General features: G+C 40.7%; 1 protein-coding gene across 1 annotated transcript in view; it reads right to left on the reverse strand.

The window, feature by feature from the left end:
• Positions 1 to 2,202: 2,202 nt before the first annotated feature.
• Positions 2,203 to 16,836, reverse strand: part of Gmnc (geminin coiled-coil domain containing) — a 79,398-nt gene continuing 64,764 nt past the window's right edge. The window contains exons 3-7 of the mRNA XM_051150536.1: positions 9,655 to 9,731; positions 7,869 to 8,043; positions 6,074 to 6,162; positions 4,980 to 5,096; positions 2,203 to 2,882 (exon numbers count right to left, since the gene is read on the reverse strand). Of these exons, the coding sequence (XP_051006493.1) occupies positions 2,265 to 2,882; positions 4,980 to 5,096; positions 6,074 to 6,162; positions 7,869 to 8,043; positions 9,655 to 9,731 (1,076 nt within the window). The 3' untranslated portion in view covers positions 2,203 to 2,264. The remainder of the gene's footprint in view (positions 2,883 to 4,979; positions 5,097 to 6,073; positions 6,163 to 7,868; positions 8,044 to 9,654; positions 9,732 to 16,836) is intronic.

Here is a 16,836-nt window from a genome sequence, read left to right on the forward strand (position 1 = left end):
AAGTTAACAATGGGGTGTAATTTCTATAAGCCAAGCTGAAACCCAGTTGCTTTGCAATGCTCAGAAGCTGTGCTACATATGTGGAGGTTCTTTGTGCACCGGGTGCACTGTGATGAGTTTGGGCACTTATTCATGGCATCTGTCACACCGTACAACACTTAAACAATGCAACATAAATACCTGTTAGCTAATTTTATTTTTCTGTTTATTTGACTTTCAAAATAATTGCATTGCTTACTCAATTTGTAGTAGAGCAACATACAATCAATTCTAATTTTAAGTTTGCTATTTTGAAATAAGATTGATGTTACCCACCGGGGAGGTGGATACTAGAATGTAAAAGGCACACCTTTGAAAATAAAGCTTTCATAAGTTCGATTGCTGCATGAATTCTGAAAACACTACAGTGGATACAAGTGCCTTCATGGATAGTAAAATTGATTAGCAATAAACATTATAGCACAGATTCTTTGATTTCATGATCAAAGTAAAGTAAAGAACAAAGGATAAAAAAAACCAAAGGAACATCTTTGTTACAAAAAAATTGTAGACAGTACACATTTCAGATATGTATTCTGTGACGTGACTGCTTAAGAACATGTGAGAGAGAAAGAGCAATGGATTGTACGCAGGCAAAACAGGTACATGCCTATGACACATGCTTAGTTCTGAGAACCAGGTGGAAAGGAAACAAACTTGTGTGAACCAGTCTTTAATCTAGAAAGGGATGAATCCTTGGTGTTAGTATTTGCATTCAAGTTATGCAGTGTTTGAAAATCAATGTCTCTAGTGGTAGATACAAATGATTCTTCATCAGGATAAATTAACACCCAAAACTGGCTTATGGTGAAGGATATTGTGAACAGAGAAGAATCTGTGATGCTAAGTCATCGTTTTCTTGCTTTGATTGTGTATTAGTTTCATCCTACAAGTCTGCATCACTATCAAAACTAAAGGGCAGAGTAGACGAGGATGACATCACGGACCAACACTGATGGAACCCTCACTCCACTCCACATGTTAGGGATTACCTAGTCTAGCTTCTCTATTCTAGAGTTGAAAAAAAAAAAAAAAGTAAGCCCTCACACAAATGAAATAGTTTTCTCAAGGTTAACCTGTGCACGGGTCTAGGCCTCAGGACATATGTCACTGTGTCTTGTCCAACATGGATCCTAAATATTCTGTAGAGATTTTGAGGGGATTGCTGAATGAAGATGAACAAGGATAAGGCAATGTTAATGGTAAGCTAGACCACGCCTCCAGTGACAGAGTTGTCAGACCATGTATAGTTTAATAAACCTTGCCTTTAAAGAAAGAAAGAAAAAAAAAAAGGTTGCTGGGCGTGGTGGCGCACACCTTTAATCCCAGCACTCGGGAGGCAGAGGCAGGTGGATACTGTGAGTTCGAGGCCAGCCTGGTCTACAAAGTGAGTCTACGACAGCCAAGGCTACACAGAGAAACCCTGTCTCAAAAAACTAAACGAAAGAAAGAAAGAAAGAAAAAGAAAGAAAGAAAGAAAGAAAGAAAGAAAGAGGTTAAAGTCCCTTGAAAAAGTTTGAGTCACACTACTCAAAGAAACAGTGCCAGGTGCCAATAGAGATTAATATGCCATATTGGATGTTAAGGTAGCTGTAGTTATTTTCATTGCTATAATTTGTCATTGGTATTGCTTCTCAGTGAATTTAGCATTGTTTAGGGGACACTTTGACAACGTCACCATGGGACATTTAATTACTCAATCTTCCATGGACATAATGTTACTCACACTGAGACTGTGTCCTTAGTAGCACCGATGGGTAGACCCCACAATCTGTGAACATTCAGTAGCAAATATGTGAAACTGAACCAGGACTCATTCTAAAAGAAGCTTTTAGAAATAAAGACAAACAGCGGAGTAATAAAAGCAACCTTTAGACAATTTAGCCAAAAATGATGTGCTGTTAAACTGGCCATCATTAGAAAAGTATATTTCTCTTTATCTACAAAAACTATATAGGTAGTTAGAAAACATATTTCCAGGCATCAGACAAAAAAGAGAAAGCCAACTGCAGGTATGGGCATGTAAACAAGTCAAAGAAGAGCAGTTACCTAAGAGGATGATTTATTTACAACCATACCCTACAGACCTAAGTATGAAACCTAGAGGACCACTGGCAGTGGCAGGAGGCAGGCAAATGCTGCTGTGTTCTGGGTGGTCAAGTCCATATACAAGACGTCTGTATAAAAAGAGGTCCTGGCAGTACTCTATGATAGAAGAGGGGTCACTAAGGCTGTTTGGGGACCCAGGTAAACTTCCATCCTCCCTCTTCATCTCGACGCACAAAGGCTTGTCCATGGTGGAAAGAGTGAGTTTTCACATTGCAGTGAGGACTCAGAGATGTGGAAAAGGCCACTTCTGTCTTGTTGGGTGACACATCTGCAGTGTGGTAGGGAACAGTTGGCACCTTTGTTGGAGGATTAGAAAGCCTAGGGACACAGTGACAGTCTTGCTGGTGAATGGCAGTGGTGTGTGGGGCATGTGTTCTCTCACCTCCGTAATCAAGATGTAGGTCTCTGGGGACATTTGCATAGGCAACAGCATTATGTAGAAACTGGGGAGATGTACTGGGGACTATTCTGGGATGAGAGGCGATGGCACTGTAGTTAGCTGGTAGGGTGTCGTCAATGGTGTTGAGGTCTTTCAAGCCAAGGGTTTGAAGAACCCAGGGGTCCACACAGGGCCCAGGCTGTTCATCACAGTTAGAAAACTCTGTGGAGAGGTTTCTCTTGGCAGTCTTGAACTGGGGGATCTCAGCAGAAGGGTGTCTGTGTTCTTCAGGTTTCCTCTTCTCCTTTCTGAGTCTTCCACACACTTTGGAAAACTCATCTGATGATAGCAACTTCTGAAAAACAGTATTTGAGAACTGTATTTCCTTTGGGGCTTTACTATTCACCCAGTTGCTTAGGAAAAATGTCTAAGTGTCCTGTGCATTCCCACACAAGTGAAATTAATCAGTGAACTAGTGTTTGTTGAGAAGATATCCTTAATTAATTATTAATTTGATTCATACCCTTTACTCATTTTTTAAAAGTTGAAGAAACCAGATGAAGTTTGTAAGATTTCAACTAAGACAAGTAAAAGCTGATGCTAATAGCAGCTGTCATTTTTTCTAACAGATTTGTAAGTAAATAAAATAGGATCATCACATATAAACCATTGATTGTGTATCTTTCTCACTAGATGCAGACGCTATTAAAATCATTAATAAATAAGATAATACATAGGCATAAGAGCAATTAGCTGAGTTCTGCTTAGCCTAGATGTGAATATTATTCATCTAAATCTAGACAGAACCTGTAATTTAAACACTACTCACTCCCATATGATGTGTTATATTATTCTAAATTTAGAAATATATCAAGAGATTTAAAACACCTAATTACTATCACATAATGATTTAATAAAATACTTTCTATAGATTGATAACTAATGTTAGGATTCCATTACTAGCAACTGTAAAGCAATATGTGTCTTAGTCAAAGCTAACTGGATTGTAAAGGAATCAAGCTGAGCGAATCTACTCTGAAGTCAAAAGCAGGTGGTAGCATCAAAGTTAGATAAAAGTCAAAATTTGTCTAGAAATAAGATGAAGAAAAAGGTTACAGATGAGCTATTTATCCTTAAGTTAAAGCAGTTCATATAAAAGTGCAAGGAAAATCTGGATAAAGATGGGATGGTTGCATAGTCCTTAATCACCAGTGGAGACGCTTGGAGTCCAAGTATATTCATGCATTTCAGCTTTTTTGGATACAGTTATCTCCTCTGTCTCTCAGTCTCTCTGTCTCTCTGTCTGTCTGTCTCTCTGTCTGTCTGTCTGTCTCCCTCTCTCTCTGTCCCTCCCCCTCCTTATCTGTGTGTGTGTGTGTGTGTGTGTGCGCGCGCGCGCGTGCACACGCTTGCCTACGCGCCCCGGTGTATAAGCCTAGAAGTTGAGTTGTGTGTCTTCCTCCCTCACTCTCTACCTTATATTTTGAGGCAGGGTCTCTCACAGGCCTTCCTAGGCTGGATCTGCTTTGCTGTAATCTACTAGGATCACAGATGAGTGCTTCGGTGCCTGGATTTTAACGTGAGCACTTTGTGGTCCAAAATCAGTTCTTCAATGCATAGAAAGCCTTTTACTTCCTTAGTCATCTTGACAGCCCCCAGAGAGAGTTTTACCAAGGACCTAGGCCCATCTATCTACCAGTTAAGATAACAAAGGCCCTGTGGTGGGTTGAATAGGAATGGCCCCCGCATCTCATGTGTTTGAATGCTTGGCCCATGGGGATTGGAACTATTAGGAGCTATGGCTTTGTTGTAGTAGATGTGGCCTTGGTGGAAAAAATGAGGTCTCAGATGCTCAAGCTCGGCCTAGTGTGGCAGTCTCTTCCTCCTGCCTCGGGTCCTGATGTAGAACTCTCAGCTACCTCTCCAGCATCATGTGTCTGCCCATGTGCTGTCATGTTTCCCACTGTGATGACAATGAACTAAATCTCTGAACTCTAAGCCAGCCCCAGTTAAATGCTTTCCTTTATAAAAGTTGCCATGGTCATCGTGTCTCTCTCCAGCAATAATAATACCCCAAGACAAGGCTGAGGGAAGAGCTTTAGCTAACAGCTATCACATAATTAGAACTACTGATATTTGTTACGTTTGATTTCAACTCTAATATTCCACTCCTTATTGACATCATTAGTCTTATCAATTCTTCTGATTCACTTTTGTCCTTAAACAAATTCCCTTTGTCATGGCTAGCCAAGATCTGAAGCTAGAAAGTTCTGGGAAATTATGTCTAAAAATCCTGTTAAAGTCATATGTTTCCTGAAGTATAAGGAAGTTCTGCTAAGCCCCGCGAAGACATCTTGTTCAGTAAACTTCATACATTCAGTCATGGGGTGTTACGTAGCAACTTCCTCTGTCAACTCACTGCCTTGACCTTGTAGAACAGATAATTACATACCTTGGCCTTTTCTTCCAGACATTTAACCAAAGTAGAATTCAGGTATTGTCTGAGGTGATTATTCTCTTCGTGTAGCCTAGCGAGTTCTTCCTCCTTCTGCACTAGAGTGTCCTGGAGCTGCAGGAAGCATACAATGGTGAAGGCTGCTCCCCCGTATTGGTTTTGTAACCTAATCATAATGCCTTGCTCCCCAAACCTCTTGAACTTGATTATTCTTGTTTGTTTTATGAACAGAATTTCAAAGAGCCCTAGTCCTCTGAGTCCTAAATTAAATCTACACTCCCTACCACAGATTGTTCAATTTTGTGCACTGCATATTCCATTCATCACAAAGTATTTAAAGAGATCAGGTGACGCTCCAAATTGTAACCACAGGGAGTCAGGTGGGTATGAAGGCAAGGGAGCCACAAGGAACTGTTTAAACACAGGACGGATGGTGAGAAGGCTTGGCAGGGCTCCTTCCTCGCACATTTATGAACATCGAGATGAGATGTGGCGTGGTTTCCCTCAGCTTCAGACTAGTCTGCCTGTGTGTCCAATAAGTAAAACTGCTCTTTGGGAACAACCACAAATGAAACCTGGAAAGGGAAGTTGTAGGCCTCATTTTTTTTATCAGTTATATTTTGTTATGAACTTATTAAACGAGCCTACCTCCCTAACAACCTGACTGTTTGATAAGAAAATTGGGCATCCAGGAAGTGATCTTTGGGAAACTTTTATCAACATCCATCCTCTCAAAGATGAGCTATGTGCACTGTTTAAAACATTACTGCATTCATCCTTTGTTCTGTGCAGCAGCCCTCGGTGAAGGGCTGCAGAAATAATCCACAGAGAAGGAAAAAAGAAATTAGTGAACTGGGAGATCAGTCATGGGTTTTTTGGAGCCTATGTTTCTGTGAGTTTGTTCGTCTAACTTTTGGTCTCTTTGGACACACAGTTACTGTTGTGTGTCACAACAAACATTGAACCACTGTGAAGTTTTAAAAGATTCAAGATATAAAACCAATAGAGAAAGATGAAATAAAGGGAGACTCAGGGGAGAATGGACTTTCTGGAACTTGGCTGGTCTCTGTGCTCTCACTCCCTATCCATACCTGCTTATTTCTGTATAGCTGAGATGAGAGCTGAGCCTCTTCCCATGAGCATGAGTCCAGGACAGGAAAATGTAAGTCACAGGATGAGTCTACGTGAAAATACAAAGCAAATGAATAAACATATTTACAATCATGTGATTAAAAACTCAACAAACACTTCTAAAGTTTAATAGCTTTAATTACATTTTTTTTTTTTTTTTTTTGCAAAGGAAAACAATTTTTAAAGACTTCAGAAGAAGGAAGTAGGCAAGCATTTACATACTGCCTACAAATGTGGCTAAAGAGATGCACTCCAAAAATGTGTGAGCAGCTCCTGGCATGTGCATGTACTTTTTTTCTGGGTAAGTTAATAAAGGCTATCTCGTCTGCACCAGCTCTTCCTAGCAATATTTGCTGATCCTGCCGGTCCACTTGGCACAATACTGCAATTCCACTATCGCTTTCTAGTGTGCATCATATTTTCTGATGCTCAGCGTGTGATAGCGTTATGTTTGGTGCCGCAGTCAAATCCTGTGATGCTCTATTTCCCCCTCTCTCTGCCTACTTGTGAAATCTGAAGGGCAGAGTTTGCACAGAGTTTTATTTCATGGCATGATAACATTTTCCATTAGTTATTTATTTGTTTTTGTATTTATTTATTTGTTTGTTTGTTTGTTTAAGCTGGACATTAAAATGAGGACCTTGTTCGTGCTGGAGAAGTGTTCCGAGGCTGAGCCAAACCCCCAATCCTTATCGAGATTTCACTGCTGAATCACACCTGGTTGATTTCAACTGTTTCTATCTATATGTTTTTAATGTTTTTCAAAGAAATTTCTGGTTTTTCTTTTTCATATTTTACAGCAAGCTATGTCCATCAATCAAAAACTGTATCTGCATGCTAGTGTCCTGTAGACTTCACTCCCTGAACCCTGGGTTTCATTCTTCCTCTTGAGCAGCTGGACAGAAAATGTTGTTGAAACATTTAGGATTAAATGAAAATAATAAGCAAGAAAATAAAAATAAAACCCAAGTTTACATCTAGAGACACTCCATTTATAAAATTGCTCATAGTAAAAACACAAGACTGATTAACTTCCTCCATGATGTGTGTTCCACTCAATTTTTGTTTTGCTTCAGCATCTTTTCATAAATACACCAATCTCCAAAATACCTTGGGGCAGGAAGAATGCAGAGGTATTTACTCCTGTAGGGCTTAAGAGTGTTCCAGAAACCAAGAATTAACACAGAACTCCCTTTAATAAGTGTAGGAATATTCATTAAGCTCCACTCCAATGTTAGTGGTGAGTATAATTTCCATCAATGTTGGAGATCTCTCTAGAGTTGAAGTGTGTGTGTGTGTAAGGTGAATGGTGGTTCCCATGTATGAAATACAGGTCATGGAATCTGTGCTATGAAATAAACATTGTAACTCATTCTTGATTTTTCTCTCGACTTCGCAGGAATCTCACCAAATTACAAAATAAATCCCCTACCTGATGCTTTGACTCCAAACACGTGCTACTAAGGTGCTGTTTATGAAGCTTTCTTACAGACCCAAAGTTACTCCTTGAGTTGGAATTTTTCAAGAATTACAAAATGAAGGAAATGCCACATGTTATCTAGAGAAGTTTCATTTTTACTAGTTGATGGGGACAGAACAACAGGTTTTATGCTATAAAACCCAAGAGTCTGAAGGGCTTACTTAAGTTCTCTGTACTACCTCCTTTTCTTTAGAGGGTCAGTCCTTGATGCTTACAGTCACAGGGGGGCTGTGAGGAGATCCCATCTATCAGGAAAGCCGAAGAGGTGAACTTACCCAGTGCTTGTGCTGCTGGCTGGGGCTCTGTGTTGTCCAGGAGACCAGCAGCCCAGAAAGAGACCCACGTCTCCTTGGAAACGTCAACACTGGATTCTGACGTCGTAGTGGAATACGGGCAATCATAGCTCTGGCCTCCTACAGAATACTGATCTTGGCAAGGTAGAATGGTGTTCTGTGAAATTCAGTATGACCAGTGGGTGGGAGATGGCGTGATGGCAGTTGGGAGACAGTGGGAGGAACAGAGAGAAATTGTATGTGGTGAGACAGATAAATAATGGACATGATAATTACAGGTCTAGATTCATATTTGAATGGTGTGATTATAATTACTACAAAAAATAGGCTCTTTGAATTACCCGTTGTTTTCCTAAAGTCTTTTCACCATAGTATTGGATGGACCAGGCTGGCAAACATCAGAAGAATATTTCCTATTGAAGTGCCTAGCTCAACTGGTAAGCTACCCAGAAATGAAAAAGAATGAAGTCTTATGATTCAAACATGTAAGAACTTTGTTTGTTTGTTTCTCTGCAGTTGATATCTTGGTTGTATTTCTAATAACCTCGAAAGACAAAGATCCCAGACTAAAAAGGCTCAGTGAACAATTCTACATGGTTTCATCTCAGGTAACCTCCTAATAATCTGGGAGTCGGAATCAGGTGTTTGCCTTATACCTGAATAGATATACATGCCTAGGTATATATGTATACAGAGGTGATAACAGACATGATGTCCCCAACTCTAGTCACTGGGGCATCACATCAGGCCAGACAAACAGTCAAAAGTGGAGAGTAAAGGCAGCGGGTTCCAGTTCCCTCCGTCATAAAGCTCAGTGTCCTTTCCAAGTCAAGTTGCCTCCAGTAGTCACCTGGCATGCTTTCTCCAGCGTTCTGATTCAGTGAATACCTTCCTGCCGCGCCCCACTCACTCCTCAAACCTCAAACATGGTCTTTCCAAATGTCTGTGCAGTTGTCCAAAAGCCTGTTCTTAATGATGTGTCAATGTTTAATCGGGTCAAACACACCCCCTCTATCAGAGGCCAGGTTTGAGCAAACTTTTTGACCACTACATGGCTGTTGCTGCCTTGAAGACTTTCTTGGACATAATATGAATAAAGAAAACAGAAGAGAAGGCAGAAAGAAGGAAGAAGAGGAGAGAGGAGGAGGAAGAGGAAGAGGAGGAAGAAGAGGAGGAGGACAATATGAAAAGAACTGATTTATTATCATTGAATTACCTGGGTAGCACTTGGCCCCTGTAGGTGGTGAGTGAAAGTTTGGAGTACAGCTTGGGCAGTGCTGCCCAAGGAAAAACCAGCCAAAAGTTTATCAGGTGCTATTTTCTTTTATTCTAAAAGTATGTTTGTAGACTGCTTTCCTGAGGTTAATATTGGAATCAGAGCTAAGCTATTACGCAATTGACACCTGAGAGGAAAACAAACCCCAAACACTCACAAATAGTTCACATTTAAGTGTTTGCAAATATGTGCATAATCTAGAGGAACAGGTGGAAGGAAAGAAAGCCTTGCAGAGGAGGGAGAATGGTTGGGGTGGGGAGGTAAATAGGCAGGGAGAAGGAACAGAGAATATAAAGGGGTGCGGGGCATTAAAAAAAAAAATAAAAAAGGAAGAAAGAAAGAAAAAGAAAAAGAAAAAAAAGTCCTGTTTTAATTGGAAAGTACAAGGTTATCTCCCAAACAGGAATACATTCTAATTCTAAATGCAGTTTGTTGTCTTCCAGGACCCCTGGGCTCCGGCAGCGGTCTAGCTAAGGCCAGCTCCTCACTTACCATCTTGCAGAAGAAAGCGCTGCAGAAACTGAGCTCACTCCGCTTTTTCTTAAAGCCAGAGTTAGCTTTAAATGGGACTGCAGGGAGGAGCAAGGAAGTGAGTTCTAATCCACTGGGGCGCGCTGAGCTCCTGGCTGCTGCTGCTCTCTGATGTAGTGCGAGGCTGTCAAACAGGTGACGTGCCTCCCCCAGGCGCCCAGCCTAAGCCAGGCCACTAGCTCTCCGGAGACACCAGCACTGGGAAGTGAGACGTGCTGGTCTTCTTGCCGAGGCACTGGCAGGACCCTTGAGGCCACTAGGAAGCCTCCCCGTCAAAGCCTGCGCCTCTGAGAGCTGGGTCTACGGAGTCTACCTGGCACAGTGGTTGGCTGGTGATGGGGACTTGGCTGCCCCGCTCCCTCTGTGCCACGCGCCCAGCAGCCGGCAGGGCGGGGCCGGCAGGGCGGACAGCCAAGCCCCAACCCCCACCCCCAGGCATCTGAAGGCCAAAGCTTGGTCTCTGTGCAGCGCTAAGGAAGCCCATCTGAGGGACCCTGGTGTGAATGGGCCTCTGTGTATTCGCTGATCACAGGATAACAAGACATGGTAACGTAATAACAGTGGAGATTTTATTTTATTTCTTTATTTTTCATACTTGGTGGGTCTTATTTCATCCAGTTCTTGCAAGGTTTAAATGTGAGGGCAAAATGTATCAAATCTAGAACGTACATTTCCCAAGACAGGTATGCCACGTCTTCTCCTCTGCACCTTAGACAATGCCCTGCATACAAGCACTCGATAAAATTTTGTTCAAATGGTGAATTAATGTTCGCATTTAGGACTCTAAAGTGCTTTTCTCTGAGTTGGGCCGAGGCACACCATGATTATATAAAATAAAAAAAAAATTTTAAAAACCACTAAGATTAAGAGAAATGATGTCTGTCAATACTTCCTAAATTATTTCATTTCCCAATCTTCTACTTTATTTTCACATGAATCTCTATGATGTTCAATCTAGGGATGGCAGAGTGGCAATGCCTCCTTTAGACAGACTCCAGTAGCCAATTCTCGCTTCTGCTTATCATTTAAATGGATAAAAAGCAGCGGGTGAATAGGCTCCAGTTGCAGCAAGCCTGGGAATATCCCCAGAGGTCTCTAAGACAGCCTGCCAGAGGTACCTGCACAACCCTGCCCGTTGCTGAATGAGGCACAAGTGGTGGAATCTGCACACAACCAACAGTCACATAAGGTAGATGCTTTAATCAGGAAGTCTTATTCAGCTATGAAGAATGTCATGTCATTTGCACAAGAAAAGTAGTAGACTTAGACATCATAATGCTAAGTAAAATAAATCAGACTGAGGACAAATCACTTATGTGTAGAGTCTCTATTCAAAGCGTGTGTGTGTGTGTGTGTGTGTGTGTGTATGTGTGTGTGTGTGCATGTGTATAAGCGTGTGTGTGTGTGTGTGTGTGTGTGTGTAAAACAGAAAGGGCACTATTTTACTATTTGGTAAAAGAAAAAGGACCAGTGGGTGGAATGGACAAGAGAGAGTATAAATATGAGCAAAGCACATGTGAACATGTTATAACAAAGAAGCCTGTTACCTTATATAATGAATACATGCTAATAATCATCTTAAAAAATCTAAAGGTTGACAGTCAACATAGGAGCCAGATTTGCATTAAAATATACATGGATTCCAATTTCTGAGGCTGGAACTAGTATTCTCTCAGTTTAAAAGGGACGCCCTGCAGGTAAGAAAACAGACACTGTTAGCACAATGGGTACATGTCAGACTTAGGATTTGAACCTCAGGCTAAGGTAACCAAGCTTCTTTCTACCTATCTCAGCAAATTGCTTTTGGCACTCTCACTCTTACTACCACATAGATGTGTGCGCAACTGGCACTGTTATGGGCCAATTTGTGTTACCTGCAAATTTATGAGTTGAAGTTCTGGAGCCAGTCTTACTATATTTAGAGAGAGTATTTCAGGAGCCCCAGCTCAACCTCATGCCGGGTGGTATTATCAGAAGGTAGAGACATCAGAGACCTGGGATCTCACACAAAGGAAAGGTCATGTGAGGACAGAGTGGAGAGAGAGAGACATCTGTTTGCAAGTCAAAAATCGAAGGTTCAGGAAAAACCAACAGCCAAGCAGAAATCTTGATGTTGAACTGCCAACCTCTGAAACTGAGGCTAGCCCTCTTGTGACATGATTGCCTGGTAGCCCTGGCAAACTAATATGTACATGACACAGAAACTGAGAACCAAAGTTTGAGTCCAGGTTACTTATAGTTCCTTAGGAAAAACAATTGACCTTTTTTAGTTGTCCTCTTTCTCTGTCATGCATAGAATTTAGAAATAACTACAACACGACTAAACACTCGGTGCCTCAAGATCAAGAAAGGTATAGAGGAGGAAGTGAGAGGATGTGCCAGGCTTATTGGAGTTCTTTCTCTTGCTCTGATAATGTTTATTTGAAAAAATAGGCGAACACCACTATGCGTGAAGATCACTGCACGGAAAGTAGATGAACCAGATCACTCAATGGCAGAGAAAGCGGTTCCCACTTGGCTCTCACAGTACAAAGGGAAAAGCCCCAAATCCATTTAGATCCTGTAAATCAATAATCTTGTTCAAGGTGAAGAGCTGTCCGTGCTTTGTGCTTTAGTCCTGTAAACAGCTAATCTCTTTACCAAAACCTGGTTACTTTTTAAAAATATGTATTTATCCATTTATTTACATAGCATTCTGGCCTGCAGGCCAGAAGAGGGCAGCAGATCTCTTTATAGATGGTTGTGAGGCATCATGTGTTTGCTGGGAATTGAACTCAGGACCTTTGGAAGAACAATCAGTGCTCTAAACCTCTGAGCCACTTCTCCAGCCCAAAACCTGGTTAGTTTTGTGATGAGCAGCAGGAGGGCTGAGCAGACTTGCTTTGGGAAGCTCTCACATATGAGATAGATGTATAAGCCTTAGGAAGATACATTATCTTTTCACTTGAAAAAATGGTACAAAGTAGAGAAATGAGCATCTATAGTATGGTATTAAAAAAAAAAAAAAAAGGACCATTGGCTTTGCATTAAAATATACACGGATTCCAATTTCTGAGATTGAACTATGTGGGTTGCAATATCCAGGTCTCTAGATTGATGAAACTCATATGATAAATTAAAAGAAAAATGCTTACGAGAAAGTTCAAATATGAATTCAACACTTTCCTAATTTGCTGGTTAAAAACAGTAATTTTTTTTACTGTTGCTTACAGGGAGAGTTCTGCCTTAGATGACGCATAAATGTCCAATGCTCTACTGGCTCTGTTTTAATGTTGGATTTGCAGAATGGGAGGCTTGGGGGCGGGGGGCTAGATATAACGTACGTTTCAATGTTCTTGGATATATTTTAGCACATAAATAATTTGCAATTCGTGTCCTGCTTTATCTCAGTAGATAAGATAGAGTAAATGGTGGATATAGAAGCACTGAAGGCTGGAGAGCTCTTCAGGATTGAATGTAAATCAGATCGTAAATTCTTGCTGAAGTTAAAACACAATGGGGACAGGCGTGGTGGTCCACACCTCTGATCCCAGCACTTGGGAGGCAGAGGCAGGTAGATGCCTGATTTATCTGAATTAGAGGCCAGTCTGGTCCACTAAGTACATTCAGGATGTTCAGGGCTACACAGAGAAACTGTCTTGAAAAAACAAAGGAAACCAAACCAAACCGAGACAACAACAAACAAAAACAAACACACACACACACACACACACAAAGCTCCTCCCTCCAGAACAAAACAAAACAAAAACAAACCCAAACCAAAAAAGTGTCTCATGGAAACACTTCAAATCATTGAATTCCTGCTATGCCCATCATTTTCTTAAACTTGAGCTTAATTGCTTTTATTATTAAAAAGCCAAACAAAACAACAAACAACACTGAACCCACTAAGCAATACTGTGAAATACTTCAGCAGCTATATCTATGCCTATGAAATAAAGGCTCAAGTTTCTTCATGGTGCTCATCAACTTATGTAAATTCTTTTCTTATGTAATAAGATCAGTTAAAAGTTGCTTTTGTATTGTGTTAGAGGTGAGATGTTAAATAGGAGCCTAATAACAGTTCAGTTCTTGAGTCAGGGTAAAAATATATCAAAATGGGAGGTAATTTGACCTGCACAAAAGCCAAGTCTAAGGACAGCGAAAGGTAGCGTATGATAGGAGGTGGGGTGAGGGTATAAATAGATAGACATATGGAATGGTCTTTCCTTTCACCCCTGGAGAATGCTCTCTTCGATTTGCCCGTTAGTGGATTCAGTAGCACATATAATAAAGAAGAATCATTTTTCTTTGTAAACACAGCTCCTTCCCATAGCATAGACAGCTGAGTCTCCAAATAATAAGAGGATCATGTTTCTCCTTTCTCCTACAGACAGTGTTACATGTGGAAACATTGCAGCGCAGCAGTTTTGTGTTGTAAGACTTAACATTTGCAATTCTTCAGTGTGTCTGGAGAGGCATGACTCATTCAGCTTACGAGATACAGTTTTAAATGTACCCATCCAGAAATGTGTGTGAGAATTACTCATTTTAGTACAAACAGAGACTTGCCTGCTATCCACCACCTGGGTGTCATTGGAGAGTTCTAATGCTTATGATATATATGACAAATTTTGCAGTGATACAGGTAATTTCTACAGAAGCCAAGTATGTGGAAAAGGCAACATTTGAATCTGAAAACAGAAATTTAAAAATTGATAAGTGTGTGGTGGTCATTAGTTAGAAAATGCCTTGGATGTGGTCCGGACCGAAATGTTTCATTTGGGACCAAATTTTTAAAAATGTGTCTACGAAAAATGTGTGTGTGTGTGTGTGTGTGTGTGTGTGTGTGTGTTGATTATATCATCCAGAAGTTCTTTAATAGCTTCATATCTACCATTACTTATTGACTCTTAAAATGATTGCCAATAATTTCAGTTACATTTGATATATTAATTCATCAATCATTTGATTAAGGCAAATTACACACCATCATCATATTGAAAATCAGAAGATTATCAGAGCATATGTTTCCAATGTCATCTATGTACTTATGTGAGATTGCTTGCAAATGAATACAGAAATGTACTCACTGCTGCCTTGCTTTCCGTCTTTTGCCATGATTTAACATCTCAACATAGGATTTGAGTCAAGTCAGAATGAAGAGCCTTCACCTTGCTGTTCAGGTCCCACCTGGGAATCAATGCCTCACCTCTCTGATCCTTCCTACATGAGCATTGGCGGGCATCTTTGCTCCACGGTAAAGTATCTATCTAAGTAGAAATAAGAAAATGTCAATAGGACTATGAAAGGACATAGAAAACACTGAAATCTGCCATCCACTGACACAGGAAACATTTCAACCCAGGAGAGGAGGATTCAGGGATAAAGAGGAAGCTCTGTGATTCATGCTTGCCTACTCTATGAGGCCCCAGAAATCCATCCCCGGCAGTGGAAACAAAAATAAATAAACAACTCGATAAATCACTACAGCTTTAGTCCACACACATTATCTCAGTGAAAAGTGATTAAAGTGGTTATGATGATTGATATATGTCAGGGACATGCTCGTCTAACTTTGACGTAAAATGAAATTCTACTTTGTGGAATCAATATTTTACCAACTAGATTCCAGTGCCCACATTGTTCAAGACTCCCATGAGGAATGCTTGGCGGGCAGGAGAACAGAGAACTGATACAGCACGAACAGCTTGGAAGACTTGGAAGGCAAGGTTCGTTTCTCTCTCTCTCTCTCTCTCTCTCTCTCTCTCTCTCTCTCTCTCTCTCTCTCTCTCTCTCTCTCTCCCTCTCCTCCCTCTCTCCCTCCCTCTCTCTCTCTCTCTCTTGTGTGTGTGTGTGTGTGTGTGTGTGTGTGTGTGTGTGTGTACTCCTCTCAATTTAGCTTTATGCAGGTGGTAGTTTTGAAGGACACACACATTTTAATGGTTTCATATGTGGGTAAGAGAGCAACAAGTGCCAGGTGATGGTGGTGCAGGCCTTTAAACCCAGCACTGGAGAGACAGGCTTATCTCTGTGAGTTTGAGGCCAGCCTGGTAGTCAACAGAGAGGGTTCCAGGAGAGCCACAGGGAGGAACCCTGTCTCAAACAATGAGCAAAGAAGCAAACAAAAACAAAATCAAAAGAATGTGCAACAAGCGATAAGGAGGTAATAGCATTTAAAATGATATTTTTTTTCTTCATAAAATAGAATTGGGAAAAATCTCTAATTGCAAACTGCAGAAATTACATCATGTGAAAATTTTTTATTCTATGAATTCTCTAGTACTCATGAATATACATTGAGGTGTATATATGTTTACATATTTGTATTCATTTATTTCCATGCATTTATCTGGAGCAATTGGTAAAACCTCAAGATCCTTACAGATAGAGACATTCAAATCTTAGAAATGACCCCTTATTCTGTACTTGCGAAATCTTAATAATGGACAATAATCAGTGTAGCCTTATTTGATTGGTAAGTCTGGAAAATTGAAAGCAACATTTTCTCCCTTCACTGACATTAGTGTTTATGCACCAGTGAGTCTGTATTCTCCTCAGGGGCAGTTACAGAGCCTCCTGCTCCCAAAGAGTGTATTGTTGGCCCCATGTTACTAGGATAACATGAAGACATTTACATTATTCAGACATGCATACTACAGAGCCGATTTGACCTATACATACACATTTTACACCAAGCTGTTCCCCCACAACACTCCTTCTCTCTTGAGCTGAGACATCATCCATTTAGGGGATTCCAAAGGCAACTTTTATTTCTGTGTCTATCTTGGGTATCTGTGATATTGCTGGTGTTTCCACTCAGGAGAGGAGAGGGGTATTGTGAGCACCGCTGCATGCAAAGAAACAATCAAACGCTTCCCCAGAAATCAAATCACTAGGAGGAAAGATGTGTATATTTAATATTTGGGCATATACAAGAAGTTTCAGAAACTTGAAATGGCCACACTCTTCAAGCTGGCAAGGAGAAAGGAAAGCAATCAATGGAAAAACCGAACACAACTCATCTCCGCCTTTGTTCACAGCAATAAAGAACACATGTCATCACTTTGTTGTTGTTTTTTTTATTTTGGAGGGTTATTTTACACACGTGTGTGGATTTGCACAAGGTTGCCATTGAGTAGCTTCTTCCATCACACTCATACA

The sequence above is a fragment of the Acomys russatus genome, chromosome 8 (genome assembly GCF_903995435.1).
Source record: "Acomys russatus chromosome 8, mAcoRus1.1, whole genome shotgun sequence".
Taxonomy (NCBI): Eukaryota; Metazoa; Chordata; class Mammalia; order Rodentia; family Muridae; genus Acomys; species Acomys russatus.